We start from the raw sequence: 22,023 nt of genomic DNA on the forward strand, positions 1-22,023 counted from the left end.
ATTACACGTAAATGAGTCTAGAAATACATTACTATATTTCAACAGTTTGAAGTGGGCTGTTCACTAATAGGCCCATTACCCGAAATTTACCTCTATTATGTTGCAAAAATAAAAATAAATTAAGGCACCTATCAATTTTAACAAACTCTACACGTCTTCTTCTTCTTCTTGATCTTCTACTTTTTACTTCATCTTCTACTTTACAACCAACCAAACAATCTTTTGATCAATCTCTGACTGAAATTCCAATTATTAATGGCTGAAGTCGTTATAACTGCTGCAGTCACTGTGCTGATTGAAAAGCTACTCTCCGTTGACTTAAAGAAGTTGACCCGATCTGAAGAAATCGAATCTCAGCTGCAAAATCTGAAGACAAACTGGGAACTTATCGAAGCTGTGCTTGCTGATGCAAATGAGAAGCATATAACACAGGAAGCTATTAAAAAGTGGCTATAAGAACTTCGTCATCTGGCTTATGACATAGAAGATGTGCTCGATGATATGGCTACCGAATCAATTCGAAGAAAGTTGAAAGATGAATCACTCCTCGTAAATTAATGTATGGTCGTAAGATTCGTCCTATGCTAGATGTGATTAATGTCAAATTGAATGATCTTGTCAATAAGAAAAACCTTCTAGGTCTGGATGTGAATGCGAAAGTTGAAAGTAGATCATCATACATAACCACTTCACTAGTAAATGAGTCCAAAGTTTTAGGTCGGGAAAATGATAAAGAGGCATTGCTCGTGAAGTTGTTGGGGGATGAGTCACGTAATCAAGACGTGAGCGTCTTGTCCATAGTTAGGATGGGTGGGGTCGGGAAAATAACTCTTGCGAAAGTTTTGTACAACAACGAAATCGTTAAGGATCACTTTGAATTCAGGGCATGGGTATGTGTTTCAGATGACTTTGATGTACTCGCTATTAGCAAGGAGATCTATCAATCTGTCACTGGAGAGAACAAAACATTTGCTAATCTAAATCTGCTTCATGAAGCCCTTAAAGAGAAACTGTCAAATAAAAGGTTCCTCATTGTTCTAGATGACGTTTGGAGCGAAGACCCCAAGTTGTGGGAAACTCTTGAACAAGCACTTGTAGGGGCACCAGGTAGTAAAGTTATCGTTACAACCCGGAATGCCGCTGTTGCAAGGGCGATGAATTGCGCTCAATATCACGAGCTGAAGGATTTGTCTGATGAATATGCTCTGTCCTTGTTGGCTAATTCTGCACTAGATGAGCCTAATTTTGACAAGCATCAATCACTTATATCAGCTGCTCGATTGATCATTAAGAGATGTAAGGGATTGCCTTTGGCATTGATAGCAATTGGGAGGGTCTTGAAGACTAAGGGAAATGGTGAAGATGAATGGGAAAAGGTGTTGGATAATAAGATATGGAGTTCAGATGATAAAAGTGGTATTCTTCCGGCTCTCAAGCTAAGCTATTATGATCTTCCTTCTCAACTAAAGCAACTTTTTGCCTATTGTTGTTTATTCCCCAAGGATTACAAATTCAACAAAAAAGAGCTAGTGTTATTGTGGGTGGCAGAGGGGTTTCTAAACCACCCAAATGGCAACATGTCAATGGAGAGTTTGGGTTTCGAGTACTTTGAAGAACTCCAAGGAAGGTCATTTTTTCAGCTGCATTCAGCCGGTAACAAATACAAGTTACCTGAATACACCATGCACGACTTGATGAATGACTTGGCAATAAGTGTTGCCGGAGACTTTTTCTATTTTCTGGATGATAAGATGGATGTAAATGGTAGGAACGAAGCTATCGATAAGTTCCGTCACTTTTCATACTTAGGTCAACAAAGTGTAGAAAATGCAAAGCTCAATAAACTACACAGATCTGAACGCTTGGGAACATTCTTAGCAGTGTCAAATTATTCACCTGACGTCTTGGACAATGTTCTTGTGGACTTACTTCCCCAGTTACAGTTCATGAGGGTGCTACGCTTAACTCGATATTCAATCACATATGTACCACCATCTGTTGGTGTTCTGAGACATTTACGATACCTCAATTTTTCAGGAACAAACATCAAACAAGTACCAGAAGAGGTTAGTGAGCTTTATAATCTACAAAGCTTGTTGGTCAGGAACTGTGACATGTTAACTAGCTTGCCAGTCAGTTTTCATAAGTTAATAAACCTCAGACATCTTGACATGTTTAACACTCCATTGTTGAACAAAATACCCTTAGGGATTGGTGGGTTAACGAGTCTACAAACTTTGTCCAAGGTTATTATCGAAAGAGCTAATGGTTTCAAAGTATCTGACCTTAAAGACATGCCGAATCTTCAGGGTGAACTTTCCATTAGAGGGCTGGAAAAAGCGACAGATCCACAACAAGCTATGGATGCCAACTTAGAGGGTAAGAAGGGTCTTGTGAGTTTGGATATGGAATGGAGTGATGTGTTTGATGATTCTCGGAATCTAGAGGTAGAATATGAAGTATTTGATATGCTAAGGCCTCCCACTAAGTTGAACCAACTGACTATTTGGAACTATGGGGGAATGAAATTTCCTAATTGGTTTGTAGGTCCCTCATTTGGTAAGTTAACACAGCTTAGAATTGAAAATTGTCCAAATTTGGTTGAGTTGTCAATTGGATTAATATGGACACTTGAGAATTTGTATATATATAATTGTAAAAATTTGGTATCAATAGGAGAAAATGAGGTTAATGTTGGAAGTGGCAACAGCAAATCCGTCCTCAGAAAAGTTCATCTTTCGGGTTGTGATTCATTGGAGAGTTACAATTGTGCTAATACCGTTGAGGAATTGAGGATAATCAATTGTTATTCAGTGACATCAGTGAGTATGTCAACAACATTGCAGGAGCTGCCATCGTCTCTCAGGTTTCTTAGAGTCTTTAATTGTAAGAATCTAAAGTCATTATTTCATGAGCAATTGCAAAGTCTCACATCTTTGGAAGAGATGACGATGACTAGGTGTGAAAACATGGATGATTCATTTCCAAGTGGGTTGTGGCCTTTTAATTTAAGGAGTCTAACAATAGGAGAGTTAAAAAAGCCAATGTCAAAGTGGGGCCTACAGAATTACCCGACCTCACTTGTTTACTTAAGATTAGATGGTCATAATTCAGGAGTAACTTCATTTGCAATGGAAGGAGATGAGATGAATGCTGCATCAACATCTTTTCACTCGCCTTCAACGCCTTTATATTTTGAAGTGCCCAAATTTTAAGGATGTGCCACGATCAACTTCATCTTTGACAGTAGATGTCTATTAGTTGTAATACTAAAATCATTCTTATTTAATTAGCATGTATATATGTTGACATTTATTTTTGATAGGCTTCACTACATTTATTCAATGATACTCAATTCCTTTGAATCTAATGGTCGCTCATAATTGTGTTGGTACAAAACTGTTTGATTAAATTCCTCAAACACTTCCTGATAATATGTAATCTTTATCTTTACTAGGGAGAACTATAAATATTATTTAGTGTTCCGTTGTGTGCTCTTAGGTCAAATAATGATAAAACTATCTCTAACTTTTCTATCAATAACTGACTTATGGATGTGGAATCAGTTTCAGAGGTCTTAGAACACCTCACTCACCCGTTGCTTGATGAAATTCGTCACCTATACACTAATACACTTCTTTAAAAATCCCCGATTTTTGTTTGTCACTTTTCTGCGGTTGATATATGTCTCAAATCTTTCAACACATTTCCTAATTTCCATGGCTTAAATTGTTATTAGTGTCATTGTAACTTTGCTGATTGAGAAGCTAAATATGGTGAATTGATGAATTTGGCTTGATCTATGAAAAAACAGTGTGTATGTATATATGTTTCATTGTACTACAGATTAAGTGGTAAAGAAGCTTGACCATTTATTTGAATTAACTTTGCTGTTTTCTAGTTACTCTGGAGGTACAACAGCCCGGCTGCTATTTAATGAATTCCTCAAATATACACTTTTTGCAACATCTATTTAGGAATGCATCCCAATTTGTGCCCCATGTCTATTGTGTGTATACAGTTAATGAGGTAGTACTTAAACTTGTTAGAAGCTAGTATAATTTTATTCTTAATTTACTTGTTACTGTGTTTATGTAATAATTGATTGTTATCTTAACAAAATTTGACATTCTTTTCTCTATAATATACGAGGTGATTTTGATTTACGGTCTGATGTCGCTAAGACATAGATGGAAAACAATAAAATGATTATGGGTGTTTAAATAGAATCAGCATTTTTGCAGCTAATCAGATTGTTTAAATACAAAAAGCAGTTTGCTGATGATTTTCATATTTCATACTTCAACATCATATTTCGAAACAGATATTCATATACAAATCCTTGACAGTACCTTAATCATAATAAAGCAAGACTTCTAAGTTCTTGCTTAAAAACCACAAGTTAGTTTTTCACTTTATAGTTGCCTGTTGGGTTCTTGTAGCATACAGTTTGTAGGGCTTTCAGGATACCTGTATTCTCAGTTATTTTCGTTTTTACCTTTTTTAAGCCTATGAGTCGTTCCTCGCTTTACAGAAATTTGGTTTGTATTTTGACTATTAAAGGTCAAGATGTCAAAATATTTACTTATTTAGAGCTAGTTTGCTGTTATTTGACCTCAAAAAGTCAAATGATGAATTGGTTAATCTGTTGACTCGCATAGGAATGATAATAATTAACTGCATTAGTGACTGTATAGAGTACACTGATATGTTCAGATCCAATAATAAGCATCATCTTATTCTTATGGACACATTTGAGTTTGAGAGTTATATATCAAAGCGTGTTGATTTAAATAAGGAGGATGCGACTGGAATCAAAATGGGCTAGATGGGTTTGGGCATTCTTTTTGTAGATCGTCTTTCTGATACTTTTGACTCAAATAATGAGTTTAAACTAATAACAAAATTTTGTATATAAAGCAAGTCCGTAGCTCGTTTGACTCGATAAGCTCATTCGACTCGTTAAGTTATATAAGCTTGTTCAACTCGAAATGACTAAACGTGTTTTGGAGTGAGTCGATTCGAATGTGAGTTTCTCATTCGACAAGCTCTTTCGACTTGAGTTTATTCAGTGAGTTGAGCTGAATATTAGTTTTTATAGTTTGACTCGTGAAATCTATCGAACAATAAAATTTGGTTCAAGCTCGACTCGTGTAAAATAATTATCAAACTTGAACTCTTTTTTAAATGAGCTCAAACTCGGGTAGCTCCTTTAAATACTCGGCTCGTGAATTGCCCTACTTTTGTGCATGAGAAAAAAAAATCATATTACTGCAGGGGATAATTGGGCTTTGTTTTGGGCTGGATTAATCATATTACTGAAAAACGCGAACGATATTGTCCAGTCTGACATAAGCTACATCTCGATAATGTACTAACTTTTGGAAAATTGTTATACAAGTGTGTTAATATATAAGTCACTAATTTTTTAAATACGAAAAGCAGTGTGCTAATGATTTTCTTATTTCATACTTCAACACCATATATTATAACATACATTGATATACAAATCTTTGACAGTACCTTAAAAAATCACAGGTCAGTTTTTCACTTTTCAGCAGGCCATATGTAACTATACCGATTTCCTGAACTTGTTTAAATTATACAGAAAAGTAACATAAAAAGCAGGTAAACTCAATTACCAACTCTGTCATGTGAATAATGCATCACTGTAACACACCCCTATTTCAAACCATTTTTAGCCCATCTTAATTATTTGTATAGTGGCACTGTATTTATGATCGACCGTGCCCAAGGTTGTTTAACCTCCTGTTTTAAAGCACTCTTAGGTCACAGGACTCAAAATGTTATTAAGCATGTGTGTTGTGTCGAAATCTGTGTTTTTTATAGAGAGAGAGAGTCAAATATGATTGATTAAAAAGTAGAAATAAGGTGTGTCATTATTTATCTTGGTCGCCACTTAAAAATCCATTTCTTTTTTCCTTCAGATTCAGCCTGTGTTACTCATTTTGTAGTGAGCCTGTGTCAAGCTGATTATATATATGTGCTCAAATTAATGGTATATTCTGCATGATAATCCTGTTTGTGTATATGGGTATTAATTGTTATATGGGTTGGGAAGGTGTGATAATCTATATTCTATACCTCTCAATTGAGACCAATACTCTCAAATTTGGGTCAAATGAGTCAAGCTTTCGGGTCAATTGGGTCTTAAAGAAATTGACCCATGACCCATTTCAACCAAAAACCATTTTGACCCATTACCCAAACTGACCCAACCTGACCCGTTTGCCAGGTATTCTATATTCTATTGACTGTCACAAGTGAAATCTACTGACTGCCCCAAAAAAGTGTTATTCATGCCTAAAAATGTAAGAAGTTAGCAAATGTAGTTAAATGGCTATAAATAAAATCTGTTAAACTTGAAAATGGATAAAGGAACAGATTATATATACTTCAAGATCGTGACGTGTATTCACCTCCTTATCAGCTGATTGTGGTTTGGATCACCGTTTGTGACTGGTTCTTCCACGCGATCAATGCGACCAATGTAATCTGTCTTCATTTACCGGCCATTATTTATTGGTTAATCAATCAGTGTTCTGATCAAACTCAGCGTTGTATGACATAGCAATACTTTCTGCCACCTATTTTTTGGCTCGCAGTAGAAATCTCTGATTCTATATGTTTAACTCAGTTGCATAAGGCCGTCAAAATATTCTTTATCATTGAAGGCCATGTTTACCGGCATAGTGTAACATGGCAGTTTTGTGGGTAGATAATTATTGCTTTTATAACGTATGCTAGCTGTAGTAAAATACAGACCTATATAGTAGTGTTTTTAATTGAATGCGGACGTACCATTTCATCTAGAATAATACAGCAACCTGCGACGAAGTATTTCTGTCACCTGTATCATTGATTCATGGTGTAGGCAGATACAAAAATAGTCAGCACTGACATTTTAGAGAAGCAATCCTATTATATTTAATACTGATGCAACTGCACGTTCAGGTAGCTGCATTGTCTAGTGTAAATAAGCAAAAAATGACCTCAGAATCTGTAATAGCAGACAAAAAATCTTTGTAAACTATATATATTCTGTAGTGACCCGAACTTTTCCATTTTTATATATATATTAAATGAAATTGTTATTTACATGATTAAGTGTTTCCAACATGTTAAGCAATCAAACTTGTTAAGACTTGATTAATTGAAATAGGTTTCATATAGACAATTGACCACCCAAGTTGACCGGTGATTCACGAACGTTAAAACTTGTAAAAACTATATGATGACATATATATGGTTATATATATAGTTAACATGATTTTATTATAAGTATGTATCTCATTGGGTATTTTAACAATGAGTTATATACATAAAAATGAGACTATTAATTTAAGAAACTCGAAAACGATATATATAACGATTATCGTTATAACGTCTTACTAGGTACATATGAATCATATTAAGATATTGATACACTTGATTAATTATGTTAAATGATAAGTAAATATATCATTAAGTGTATTAACAATGAACTACATATGTAAAAATAAGACTACTAACTTAATGATTTTGAAACGAGACATATATGTAACGATTATCGTTGTAACGACATTTAATGTATATAGATCATATTAAGAGATATTCGTACATCATAATATCATGATAATATAATAATTTAAAATCTCATTTGATATTATAAACATTGGGTTAACAACATTTAACAAGATCGTTAACCTAAAGGTTTCAAAACAACATTTACATGTAACGACTAACGATGACTTAACGACTCAGTTAAAATGTATATACATGTAGTGTTTTAATATGTATTCATACACTTTTGAAAGACTTCAAGACACTTATCAAAATACTTCTACTTAACAAAAATGCTTACAATTACATCCTCGTTCAGTTTCATCAACAATTCTACTCGTATGCACCCATATTCGTACTCGTACAATACACAGCTTTTAGATGTATGTACTATTGGTATATACACTCCAATGATCAGCTCTTAGCAGCCCATGTGAGTCACCTAACACATGTGGGAACCATCATTTGGCAACTAGCATGAAATATCTCATAAAATTACAAAAATATGAGTAATCATTCATGACTTATTTATATGAAAATAAAATTACATATCCTTTATATCTAATCCATACACCAACGACTAAAAACACCTACAAACACTTTCATTATTCAATTTTCTTCATCTAATTGATCTCTCTCAAGTTCTATCTTCAAGTTCTAAGTGTTCTTCATAAATTCCAAAAGTTCTAGTTTCATAAAATCAAGAATATTTCCAAGATTGCAAGTTTACTTCCAAGTTTTCTAAATCCATTCCAAGTAATCATCCAAGATCAAGAAACCTTTGTTACTTACAGTAGGTTATCTTTCTAATACAAGGTAATAATCATATTCAAACTTTAATTCAATTTCTATAACTATAACAATCTTATTTCGAGTGGAAATCTTACTTGAAATTGTTTTCGTGTCATGATTCTGCTTCAAGAACTTTCAAGTCATCCAAGGATTCTTTGAAGCTAGATCTATTTTTCTCATTTCCAGTAGGTTTATCCAAGAAACTTGAGGTAGTAATGATGTTCATAACATCATTCGATTCATACATATAAAGCTATCTTATTCGAAGGTTTAAACTTGTAATCACTAGAACATAGTTTAGTTAATTCTAAACTTGTTCGCAAATAAAAGTTAATCCTTCTAACTTGACTTTTAAAATCAACTAAACACATTTTCTATATCTATATGATATGCTAACTTAATGATTTAAAACCTGGAAACACGAAAAACACCGTAAAACCGGATTTACGCCGCCGTAGTAACACCGCGGGCTGTTTTGGGTTAGTTAATTAAAAACTATGATAAACTTTGATTTAAAAGTTGTTATTCTGAGAAAATGATTTTTATTATGAACATGAAACTATATCCAAAAATTATGGTTAAACTCAAAGTGGAAGTATGTTTTCTAAAATGGTCATCTAGACGTCGTTCTTTCGACTGAAATGACTACCTTTACAAAAACGACTTGTAACTTATTTTTCCGACTATAAACCTATAATTTTTCTGTTTAGATTCATAAAATAGAGTTCAATATGAAACCATAGCAATTTGATTCACTCAAAACGGATTTAAAATGAAGAAGTTATGGGTAAAACAAGATTGGATAATTTTTCTCATTTTAGCTACGTGAAAATTGGTAACAAATATATTCCAACCATAACTTAATCAACTTGTATTGTATATTATGTAATCTTGAGATACCATAGACACGTATACAATGTTTTGACCTATCATGTCGACACATCTATATATATTTCGGAACAACCATAGACACTCTATATGTGAATGTTCGAGTTAGCTATACAGGGTTGAGGTTGATTCCAAAATATATATAGTTTGAGTTGTGATCAATACTGAGATACATATACACTGGGTCGTGGATTGATTCAAGATAGTATTTATCGATTTATTTTTGTACATCTAACTGTGGACAACTAGTTGTAGGTTACTAACGAGGACATCTGACTTAATAAACTTAAAACATCAAAATGTATTAAAAGTGTTGTAAATATATTTTGAACATACTTTGATATATATGTACATATTTGTTATAGGTTCGTGAATCGACCAGTGGCCAAGTCTTACTTCCCGACGAAGTAAAAATCTGTGAAAGTGAGTTATAGTCCCACTTTTAAAATCTAATATTTTTGGGATGAGAATACATGCAGGTTTTATAAATGATTTACAAAATAGACACAAGTACGTGAAACTACATTCAATGGTTGAATTATCGAAATCGAATATGCCCCTTTTTATTAAGTCTGGTAATCTAAGAATTAGGGAACAGACACCCTAATTGACGCGAATCCTAAAGATAGATCTATTGGGCCTAACAAACCCCATCCAAAGTACCGGATGCTTTAGTACTTCGAAATTTATATCATGTCCGAAGGAGGATCCAGGAATGATGGGGATATTCTTATATATGCATCTTGTTAATGTCGGTTACCAGGTGTTCACCATATGAATGATTTTTATCTCTATGTATGGGATGTGTATTGAAATATGAAATCTTGTGGTCTATTGTTACGATTTGATATATATAGGTTAAACCTATAACTCACCAACATTTTTTTTGACGTTTAAAACATGTTTATTCTCAGGTGAATACTAAGAGCTTTCGCTGTTGCATACTAAAATAAGGACAAGATTTGGAGTCCATGTTTGTATGATATTGTGTAAAAACTGCATTCAAGAAACTGATTTCGATGTAACATATTTGTATTGTAAACCATTATGTAATGGTCGTGTGTAAACAGGATATTTTAGATTATCATTATTTGATAATCTACGTAAAGCTTTTTAAACCTTTATTTATGAAATAAAGGTTATGGTTTGTTTTAAAAATGAATGCAGTCTTAGAAAAATGTCTCATATAGAGGTCAAAACCTCGCAACGAAATCAATTAATATGGAACATTTTTAATCAATAAGAACAGGACATTTCAGTTGGTATCCGAGCGTTGGTCTTAGAGAACTAGAAAATTTGCATTAGTGTGTCTTATCGAGTTTGTTAGGATGCATTAGTGAGTCTGGACTTCGACCGTGTTTTCTTTAAAAATGATTGCTTAACATTTTTGTTGGAAACTATATATTATTAACATGTATATATTATGTGATATATTAATCTCTTAACATGTTTGATATTGTGTGATAGATGTCTACCTCTAGCACAAATCCCATTGACTCACCTAATAATAACGAAGAGTCGAATATATATTGGACTGATTCACAAGTTCCCGAAGAGGAACCGGAAGAAGAATCAGAACCGGAAGAAGAATCAGAACCGGAAGAGGAGGAACCGGAGGAGGAAATAGAACCGGTGGGGGAAATAATAAAACGGTTAAGTAAAAGAAAATCCTCAACCAACCGACCAAGGTTAATTATGGTCAATGGTGTTTCCGCCAAGGAAGCAAAATATTGGGAGGATTACCAATTCTCCGATAAATCGGATTCCGACGAGAATTCCGATGATGTTATAGAAATTACCCCAACTGAATTTAAAAAGGCAAAAGAAAATAATAAGGGAAAGGGCATAAAAATAGAAAAATCTAATTCCAACCCCGATGAACTTTACATGTATCGTCAACCCCCGAAGCCCTTAAGTTGTAACAATGACCCGGGAACCTCTAAACCACCAAGTTTTTCTAAACCAATGTGGAAAACGACGGCTCGTATTAGGGGAACATCATATATCCCTAGAAACTTGGCAAAACGAACCAAAACCGAAGAAGAAGAAACGAGCGAGTCGGAATAAGATAGTTGTATTCGTGTGGTGTAATATATGTAATATAGTGTGCTTATGCTTTATGATATATGTAAAAATTGCTTGTATTAATAAGTATTTTTTTATGAATCTAACTCTTGTCTATTTTACAGTTTAAAAACACAAAATGGATAGATAACCCAATATTTTAAGAGATCTACCCGGAGACATGATTGATGAAATCTTGTCTAGAGTCGGTCAGAATTCCTCGTCACAACTATTTAAGGCGAAATCAGTTTGTAAGACATTCGAAGAACGTTCCAAGAATGTCTTGGTTTATAAGAGACTTTCGTTTGAAAGATGGGGGATATCACATTGGGAAATCCATAAGTTACGATGTGTTTACTTTGACGCATATATTGTGGGGAACCCAAATGCTATTTTACGCAACGGGTTAAGAAATTATTTTGACTCAATGTATCCGAATATAGGACTTCATGATTTAGAAAAAGCGGCTAACATACAACATAAAGAAGCATGCTATGCTTACGGGTTAGTAATGTTCGCTTCTCACCAAAGTGAGAAAAAGAACATCGGGCTACAGCTATTAAACAAAACGTTCCCACAAGTGACGGAGTCGGTAATTGGGGTAAGAAATGAGGTTTTTAGGTTATTACGAGACTGTTGGTCATTACGTAACCCTCGTCCCTTTGACGATGTTACAACACGCTGTCTTATCAACCGCCATAACGGTTATGTTCCACAAGACCAAGGATGGGGAGTAGTCCTAGTAAAACTAGAATGCATGACTTGTTTCTGGACGTATGAATTACGTGTCTTTATTGCCTTTGCTGAACGACTTGTGTACTAGCTAGAATTATCTTCACAACTATCTTGTATCAAAGTTATTGTGTGCTATATTTCATGCTTTATGTAAAATAAACGGTATTGTAAGTTTGTAAAATATTGTATAAAATTTTGAACGCGAAATATTATTATAATCAGTTTTTCATATAGAATTGTAGTAGCTACCCGAATTTAAACTTATAAAACGCTAATATGAAGAAAAAGCTTTTATAAATGAGTTCATATTATGCTACGAAATACTATTAACTACTCTTAATATTCTGTATGATTAACTTGTTCCATTTGACTATTTTGAAGGAAATGGCACCGACTACTCGACACACCGTGAATATGAATGAAGAGAAATTCCGTACTTTTCTAGCTTCAAACATAGCCGCAGTACAGGCTGCGCTACATACCAACAATAACCTTGGATCTAGTAGTACAGGAAATCGTGTAGGATGCACCTACAAAGAATTCACTGCCTGCAAACCTTTGGAATTTGATGGAACCGAAGGACCGATCGGATTGAAACAGTGGACCGAGAAGGTCGAATCTGTGTTTTCCATAAGTAAGTGTACTGAAGAGGACAAAGTGAAGTACGCTACGCATACCTTCACAGGTTCTGCGTTAACATGGTGGAATACCTATCTAGAGCAAGTGGGACAAGATGATGCGTACGCACTACCGTGTTCAGAATTCAAGCACTTGATGAACGAGAAGTACCGTCCCAGAACCGAGGTCAATAAGCTCAAGACAGAACTTAGAGGGTTACGAACCCAAGGATTTGATATTACCACGTACGAAAGACGATTCACAGAATTGTGCCTATTGTGTCCGAGAGCGTTCGAAGATGAGGAAGAGAAGATCGACGCGTTTGTGAAAGGATTACCGGAAAGAATCCAAGAAGATATAAGTTCACACGAGCCCGCCTCCATACAACAGGCATGTAGAATGGCTCACAAACTAGTGAACCAGATTAAGGAAAGAATTAAAGAACAGACGGCTGAAGAGGCCAATGTGAAGCAAGTCAAAAGAAAGTGGGAGGAAAACGGTGATAAGAATCACCAATACAACAACAATAGCAATTACAATAATAATTGCAACAATTATCCCAACAATCGCAACATCAATCGCAACTACAACAAACGGCCCAAAAACAACAACAACAACAACAGCAGCATCAACTACAACAATCATCCCAAAAATAATAATAACCGCAACAACAACAACAATCAGAAGCAGCTATGCCAAAGGTGTGAAAAGTATCACTCGGGATTCTGCACCAAATTTTGTAACAAGTGTAAAAGAAATGGTCATAGCGCGGCGAAGTGTAAGGTCTACGGACCAGGGGTTAACAGAACGAAAGGAACAAATGGTGTCGGAACGAGTAATGGCGGAGCAAGTAGTGTCGGAGCAAGTTATGCCAATGTAGTTTGTTATAAATGTGGAAAACCGGGCCACATTATTAGAAATTGCCCGAACCAGGAGAACACGAATGGACAAGGCCGCGGAAGAGTTTTCAATATTAATGCGGCAGAGGCACAGGAAGACCCGGAGCTTGTTACGGGTACATTTCTTATTGACAATAAATCTGCTTACGTTTTATTTGATTCGGGTGCGGATAGAAGCTATATGAGTAGAGATTTTTGTGCTAAATTAAGTTGTCCATTGACACCGTTGGATAGTAAATTTTTACTCGAATTAGCAAATGGTAAATTAATTTCAGCAGATAATATATGTCGGAATCGAGAAATTAAACTGGCTAGCGAAACATTTAAGATTGACTTGATACCAGTAGAGTTAGGGAGTTTTGATGTGATAATCGGTATGGACTAGTTGAAAGAAGTGAAAGCAGAGATCGTTTGTTACAAAAATGCAATTCGTATTATACGAGAAAAAGGAAAACCCTTAATGGTGTACGGAGAAAAGGGCAACACGAAGCTACATCTTATTAGTAATTTGAAGGCACAAAAACTAATAAGAAAACGTTGCTATGCTGTTCTAGCACACGTCGAGAAAGTACAAACTGAAGAAAAGAGCATCAATGATGTTTCTGTCGCAAAAGAATTTCCCGATGTATTTTCGAAAGAATTACCGGGACTACCTCCACACCGATCCGTTGAATTTCAAATAGACCTTGTACCGGGAGCTGCACCAATAGCTTGTGCTCCTTACAGACTCGCACCCAGCGAGATGAAGGAACTGCAAAGCCAATTACAAGAACTTTTAGAGCGTGGTTTCAATCGACCAAGCACATCACCGTGGGGAGCTCCTGTTTTGTTTGTCAAGAAGAAAGATGGTACATTCAGGTTGTGTATCGACTACCGAGAGTTGAACAAACTTACCATCAAGAATCGCTACCCACTACCGAGAATCGACGACTTATTTGATCAACTACAAGGCTCATCTGTTTATTCAAAGATTGACTTACATTCTGGGTATCATCAAATGCGGGTGAAAGAAGATGATATTCCAAAGACTACTTTCAGAACACGTTACGGTCATTACGAGTTTATGGTCATGCCGTTTGGTTTAACTAACGCACCAGCTGTGTTCATGGACCTTATGAACCGAGTGTGTGGGCCATATCTTGACAAGTTTGTCATTGTTTTTATCGATGACATACTTATTTACTCAAAGAATGATCAAGAGCATGAAGAACATTTGAGAAAAGTGCTAGAAGTATTGAGGAAAGAAAAACTGTACGCTAAGTTTTCAAAGTGTGCATTTTGGTTGGAAGAAGTTCAATTCCTTGGTCACATAGTGAACAAAGAAGGTATCCAGGTGGACTCGGCAAAGATCGAAACCGTTGAAAAGTGGGAAATCCCAAAAACTCCGAAGCATCTACGTCAATTTTTAGGATTGGCTGGTTACTACAGAAGATTTATCTAAGATTTCTCCAAAATAGCAAAACCCTTGACTGCATTAACGCATAAAGGGAAGAAATTTGAATGGAAGGATGAACAAGAGAAGGCATTTCAATTATTGAAGAAAAAGCTAACTATGGCACCTATATTGTCATTGCCTGAAGGGAATGATGATTTTGTGATTTATTGTGACGCATCAAAGCAAGGTCTCGGTTGTGTATTAATGCAACGGACGAAGGTGATTGCTTATGCGTCTAGACAATTGAAGATTCACGAGCAAAATTATACGACGCATGATTTGGAATTAGGCGCAGTTGTTTTTGCATTAAAGACTTGGAGGCACTACTTATATGGGGTCAAAAGTATTATATATACCGACCACAAAAGTCTTCAACACATATTTAATCAGAAACAACTGAATATGAGGCAGCGTAGGTGGATTGAATTGTTATTCGTTACCACCCGGGGAAGGCAAATGTGGTAGCTGACGCCTTTAGCAGAAAGGACAGAGAACCCATTTGAGTAAAATCTATGAATATAATGATTCACACTAACCTTACTACTCAAATAAAGGAGGCGCAACAAGGAGTTTTAAAAGAGGGAAATTTAAAGGATGAAATACCCAAAGGATCGGAGAAGCATCTTAATATTCGGGAAGACGGAACCCGGTATAGGGCTGAAAGAATTTGGGTACCAAAATTTGGAGATATGAGAGAAATGGTACTTAGAGAAGCTCATAAAATCAGATACTCAATACATCCTGGAACGGGGAAGATGTACAAGGATCTTAAGAAACATTTTTGGTGGCCAGGTATGAAAGCCGATATTGCTAAATATGTAGGAGAATGTTTGACGTGTTCTAAGGTCAAAGCTGAACATCAGAAACCATCAGGTCTACTACAACAACCTGAAATCCCGGAATGGAAATGGGAAAACATTACCATGGATTTCATTATTAAATTGCCAAGGACTGCAAGTGGTTATGATACTATTTGGGTAATAGTTGATCGTCTCACCAAGTCAGCACACTTCCTGCCAATAAGAGAAGATGACAAGATGGAGAAGTTAGCACGACTGTATTTGAAGAAAGTCGTCTCCAGACAAGGAATACCAATCTCTATTATCTCTGATAGGGATGGCAGATTTATTTCAAGATTCTAGCAGACATTACAGCAAGCATTGGGAACTCGTCTAGACATGAGTACTGCCTATCATCCACAAACTGATGGGCAGAGTGAAAGGACGATACAAATGCTTGAAGACATGCTACGAGCATGTGTTATTGATTTCGGAAACAGTTGGGATCGACATCTACCGTTAGCAGAATTTTCCTACCACAACAGCTATCATTCAAGCATTGAGATGGTGCCGTTTGAAGCACTTTATGGTCGAAAGTGAAGGTCTCCAATTTATTGGAGTGAAGTGGGGGATAGACAGATTACGGGTCCGGAGATAATACAAGAAACTACCGAGAAAATCATCCAAATTCAACAAAGATTGAAAACCGCCCAGAGTCGACAAAAGAGCTACGCGGACAGTAAAAGAAAAGATATAGAGTTTGAAATTGGAGAAATGGTCATGCTTAAGGTTTCACCTTGGAAAGGCATTGTTCGTTTTGGTAAACGGGGGAAACTAAATCCAAGGTACATTGGACCATTCAAGATTATAGATCGTGTCGGACCAGTAGCTTACCAACTGGAGCTACCTCAACAACTCGCGGCTGCACATAACACTTTTCACGTCTCAAATTTGAATAAATGTTTTGCTAAAGAAGATCTCACTATTCCGTTGGACGAAATCCAAATCAATGAAAAACTTCAATTCATTGAAGAACCCGTCGAAATAATGGATCGTGAGGTTAAGAGACTTAAACAAAACAAGATACCGATTGTTAAGGTTCAATGGAATGCTTGTAGAGGACCCAAGTTCACCTGGGAGCATGAAGATCAGATGAAGAAGAAATACCCGCATTTATTTCCAGAAGATACGTCAACACCTCCAACTGCTTAAAATTTCGGGACGAAATTTATTTAACGGGTAGGTACTGTAGTGACCCGAACTTTTCCATGTTTATATATATATTAAATGAAATTGTTATTTACATGATTAAGTGTTTCCAACATGTTAAGCAATCAAACTTGTTAAGACTTGATTAATTGAAATAGGTTTCATATAGACAATTGACCACCCAAGTTGACCGGTGATTCACGAACGTTAAAACTTGTAAAAACTATATGATGACATATATATGGTTATATATATAGTTAACATGATTTTATTATAAGTATGTATCTCCTTGGGTATTTTAACAATGAGTTATATACATAAAAATGAGACTATTAATTTAAGAAACTCGAAACGATATATATAATGATTATCGTTATAACGTCTTACTAGGTACATATGAATCATATTAAGATATTGATACACTTGATTAATTATGTTAAATGATAAGTAAATATATCATTAAGTGTATTAACAATGAACTACATATGTAAAAATAAGACTACTAACTTAATGATTTTGAAACGAGACATATATGTAACGATTATCGTTGTAACAACATTTAATGTATATAGATCATATTAAGAGATATTCGTACATCATAATATCATGATAATATAATAATTTAAAATCTCATTTGATATTATAAACATTGGGTTAACAACATTTAACAAGATCGTTAACCTAAAGGTTTCAAAACAACATTTACATGTAACGACTAACGATGACTTAACGACTCAGTTAAAATGTATATACATGTAGTGTTTTAATATGTTTTCATACAATTTTGAAAGACTTCAAGACACTTATCAAAATACTTCTACTTAACAAAAATGCTTACAATTACATCCTCGTTCAGTTTCATCAACAATTCTACTCGTATGCACCCGTATTCGTACTCGTACAATACACAGCTTTTAGATGTATGTACTATTGGTATATACACTCCAATGATCAGCTCTTAGTAGCCCATGTGAGTCACCTAACACATGTGAGAACTATCATTTGGCAACTAGCATGAAATAACTCATAAAATTACAAAAATATGAGTAATCATTCATGACTTATTTACATGAAAACAAAATTACATATCCTTTATATCTAATCCATACACCAACTACCAAAAACACCTACAAACACTTTCATTCTTCAATTTTCTTCATCTAATTGATCTCTCTCAAGTTCTATCTTCAAGTTCTAAGTGTTCTTCATAAATTCTAAAAGTTCTAGTTTCATAAAATCAAGAATATTTCCAAGATTGCAAGTTTACTTCCAAGTTTTCTAAATCCATTCCAAGTAATCATCCAAGATCAAGAAACCTTTGTTACTTACAGTAGGTTATCTTTTTAATAAAAGGTAATAATCATATTCAAACTTTAATTCAATTTCTATAACTATAACAATCTTATTTCGAGTGGAAATCTTACTTGAAATTGTTTTCGTGTCATGATTCTGCTTCAAGAACTTTCAAGCCATCCAAAGATCCTTTGAAGCTAGATCTATTTTTCTCATTTCCAATAGGTTTATCCAAGGAACTTGAGGTAGTAATGATGTTCATAACATCATTTGATTCATACATATAAAGCTATCTTATTCGAAGGTTTAAACTTGTAATCACTAGAACATAGTTTAGTTAATTCTAAACTTGTTCGCAAATAAAAGTTAATCCTTCTAACTTGACTTTTAAAATCAACTAAACACATGTTCTATATCTATATGATATGCTAACTTAATGATTTAAAACCTGGAAACACGGAAAACACCGTAAAACTGGATTTACGCCGTCGTAGTAACACCGCGGGCTGTTTTGGGTTAGTTAATTAAAAACTATGATAAACTTTGATTTAAAAGTTGTTATTCTGAGAAAATTATTTTTATTATGAACATGAAACTATATCCAAAAATTATGGTTAAACTCAAAGTGGAAGTATGTTTTCTAAAATGGTCATCTAGACGTCGTTCTTTCGACTGAAATGACTACCTTTACAAAAACGACTTGTAACTTATTCTTCTGACTATAAACCTATACTTTTTCTGTTTAGATTCATAAAATAGAGTTCAATATGAAACCATAGCAATTTGATTCACTCAAAACGGATTTAAAATGAAGAAGTTATGGGTAAAACAAGATTGGATAATTTTTCTCATTTTAGCTACGTGAAAATTGGTAACAAATCTATTCCAACCATAACTTAATCAACTTGTATTGTATATTATGTAATCTTGAGATACCATAGACACGTATACAATGTTTCAACCTATCATGTCTGAAAGGACCCGTTCATATTCATTATAAACGATTCACAATAGTTGATTACATTGCGAGGTATTTGACCTCTATATGATACATTTTACAAACATTGCATTCGTTTTTAAAAGACAATCTTTCTTTACATCGAAAATTGACAGGAATGCATACCATTTCATAATATCCACTATCCAACTATAAATTAATTTAATAATAATCTTTGATGAACTCAATGACTCGAATGCAACGTTCTTCGAAATATGCTATGAAAGACTCCAAGTAATATCTTTAAAATGAGCAAATGCACAGCGGAATATTTCTTTAACACCTGAGAATAAACATACTTTAAAGTGTCAACCAAAAGGTTGGTGAGTTCATTAGTTTATCATAATCATTTATTTCCATCATTTTAATAGACCACAAGAATTTCATTTCCAGTTCTCATAAATATACGTCCCATGCATAGAGACAAAAATAATCATTCATATGGTGAACACCTGGTAACCGACCTTAACAAGATGTATATAGAATATCCCCATCATTCCGGGATCCTCCTTCGGACATGATATAAATTTCGAAGTACTAAAGCATCCGGTACTTTGGATGGGGCTCGTTGGGCCCGATAGATCTATCTTTAGGATTCGCGTCAATTAGGGTGTCTGTTCCCTAATTCTTAGATTACCAGACTTAATAAAAAGGGGCATATTCGATTTCGATAATTCAACCATAGAATGTTCATTAGTTTAATTACTTGTGTCTATTTCGTAAAATATTCATAAAAGTTGCGCATGTATTCTCAGCCCAAAAATGTAAAGGGTAAAAAGGCAAATGAAACTCATCATACTGTATTTAATAGTAAAAATACATATAACGTCATTGAACAAGTGCAAGGTTGTCCTCGGATTCACGAACCTAAATTAATTATATATATTTATGTGTTGGTCAATATTTGTCTAACAAATTAGGTCAAGTCATAGTGTACCACAATCCTAATGCTCGAGACTAATATGCAAAAGTCAACAAAAGTAAATTTGACTCAAAATAATTTCCAAAAATCTATACATGATTAATATATAGTTTAAATATCGTCGTTTTATATTTTTAAATATTTTTAAAAGATTTATTAGAGTAAATAATATAATTTATTTATTAATAAATAAAATTTTATATTAAATTTATATAATAAAATATACTTATATATATATATTAAGTAATAAAATTTATAGGGTTCATTTAATATCATAAATGAAATGTCCCGTTCTTATTGATTAAAAACGTTCCATATTAATTGATTTCGTTGCGAGGTTTTGACCTCTATATGAGACGTTTTTCAAAGACTGCATTCATTTTTAAAACAAACCATAACCTTTATTTCATAAATAAAGGTTTAAAAAGCTTTACGTAGATTATCAAATAATGATAATCTAAAATATCCTGTTTACACACGACCATTACATAATGGTTTACAATACAAATATGTTACATCGAAATCAGTTTCTTGAATGCAGTTTTTACACAATATCATACAAACATGGACTCCAAATCTTGTCCTTATTTTAGTATGCAACAGCGGAAGCTCTTAATATTCACCTGAGAATAAACATGCTTTAAACGTCAACAAAAATGTTGGTGAGTTATAGGTTTAACCTATATATATCAAATCGTAACAATAGACCACAAGATTTCATATTTCAATACACATCCCATACATAGAGATAAAAATCATTCATATGGTGAACACCTGGTAACCGACAATAACAAGATGCATATATAAGAATATCCCCATCATTCCGGGACACCCTTCGGATATGATATAAATTTCGAAGTACTAAAGCATCCGGTACTTTGGATGGGGTTTGTTAGGCCCAATAGATCTATCTTTAGGATTCGCGTCAATTAGGGTGTCTGTTCCCTAATTCTTAGATTACCAGACTTAATAAAAAGGGGCATATTCGATTTCGATAATTCAACCATAGAATGTAGTTTCACGTACTTGTGTCTATTTTGTAAATCATTTATAAAACCTGCATGTATTCTCATCCCAAAAATATTAGATTTTAAAAGTGGGACTATAACTCACTTTCACAGATTTTTACTTCGTCGGGAAGTAAGACTTGGCCACTGTTGATTCACGAACCTATAACAATATATACATATACATATATATTAAAGTATGTTCAAAATATATTTACAACACTTTTAATATATTTTGATGTTTTAAGTTTATTAAGTCAGCTGTCCTCGTTAGTAACCTATAACTAGTTGTCCACAGTTAGATGTACAGAAATAAATCGATAAATATTATCTTGAATCAATCCACGACCCAGTGTATACGTATCTCAGTATTGATCACAACTCAAACTATATATATTTTGGAATCAACCTCAACCCTGTATAGCTAACTCCAACATTCACATATAGAGTGTCTATGGTTGTTCCGAAATATATATAGATGTGTCGACATGATAGGTCGAAACATTGTATACGTGTCTATGGTATCTCAAGATTACATAATATACAATACAAGTTGATTAAGTTATGGTTGGAATAGATTTGTTACCAATTTTCACGTAGCTAAAATGAGAAAAATTATTCAATCTTGTTTTACCCATAACTTCTTCATTTTAAATCCGTTTTGAGTGAATCAAATTGCTATGATTTCATATTGAACTCTATTTTATGAATCTAAACAGAAAAAGTATAGGTTTATAGTCGGAAAAATAAGTTACAAGTCGTTTTTGTAAAGGTAGTCATTTCAGTCGAAAGAACGACGTCTAGATGACCATTTTAGAAAAC

General features: G+C 34.2%; 1 protein-coding gene across 1 annotated transcript; it reads left to right on the top strand.

Annotated features, from left to right (window-relative positions):
• The first annotated feature begins 557 nt into the window (after positions 1-557).
• On the top strand, positions 558-3,215 carry LOC139875718 (putative disease resistance RPP13-like protein 1). Its single transcript, XM_071863027.1, has one exon. It carries the CDS (start codon positions 558-560, stop codon positions 3,213-3,215), a length of 2,658 nt encoding a protein of 885 aa, XP_071719128.1.
• Positions 3,216-22,023: the final 18,808 nt, after the last annotated feature.

Source organism: Rutidosis leptorrhynchoides, chromosome 11 (genome assembly GCF_046630445.1).
Source record: "Rutidosis leptorrhynchoides isolate AG116_Rl617_1_P2 chromosome 11, CSIRO_AGI_Rlap_v1, whole genome shotgun sequence".
NCBI classification, from domain to species: domain Eukaryota; kingdom Viridiplantae; phylum Streptophyta; class Magnoliopsida; order Asterales; family Asteraceae; genus Rutidosis; species Rutidosis leptorrhynchoides.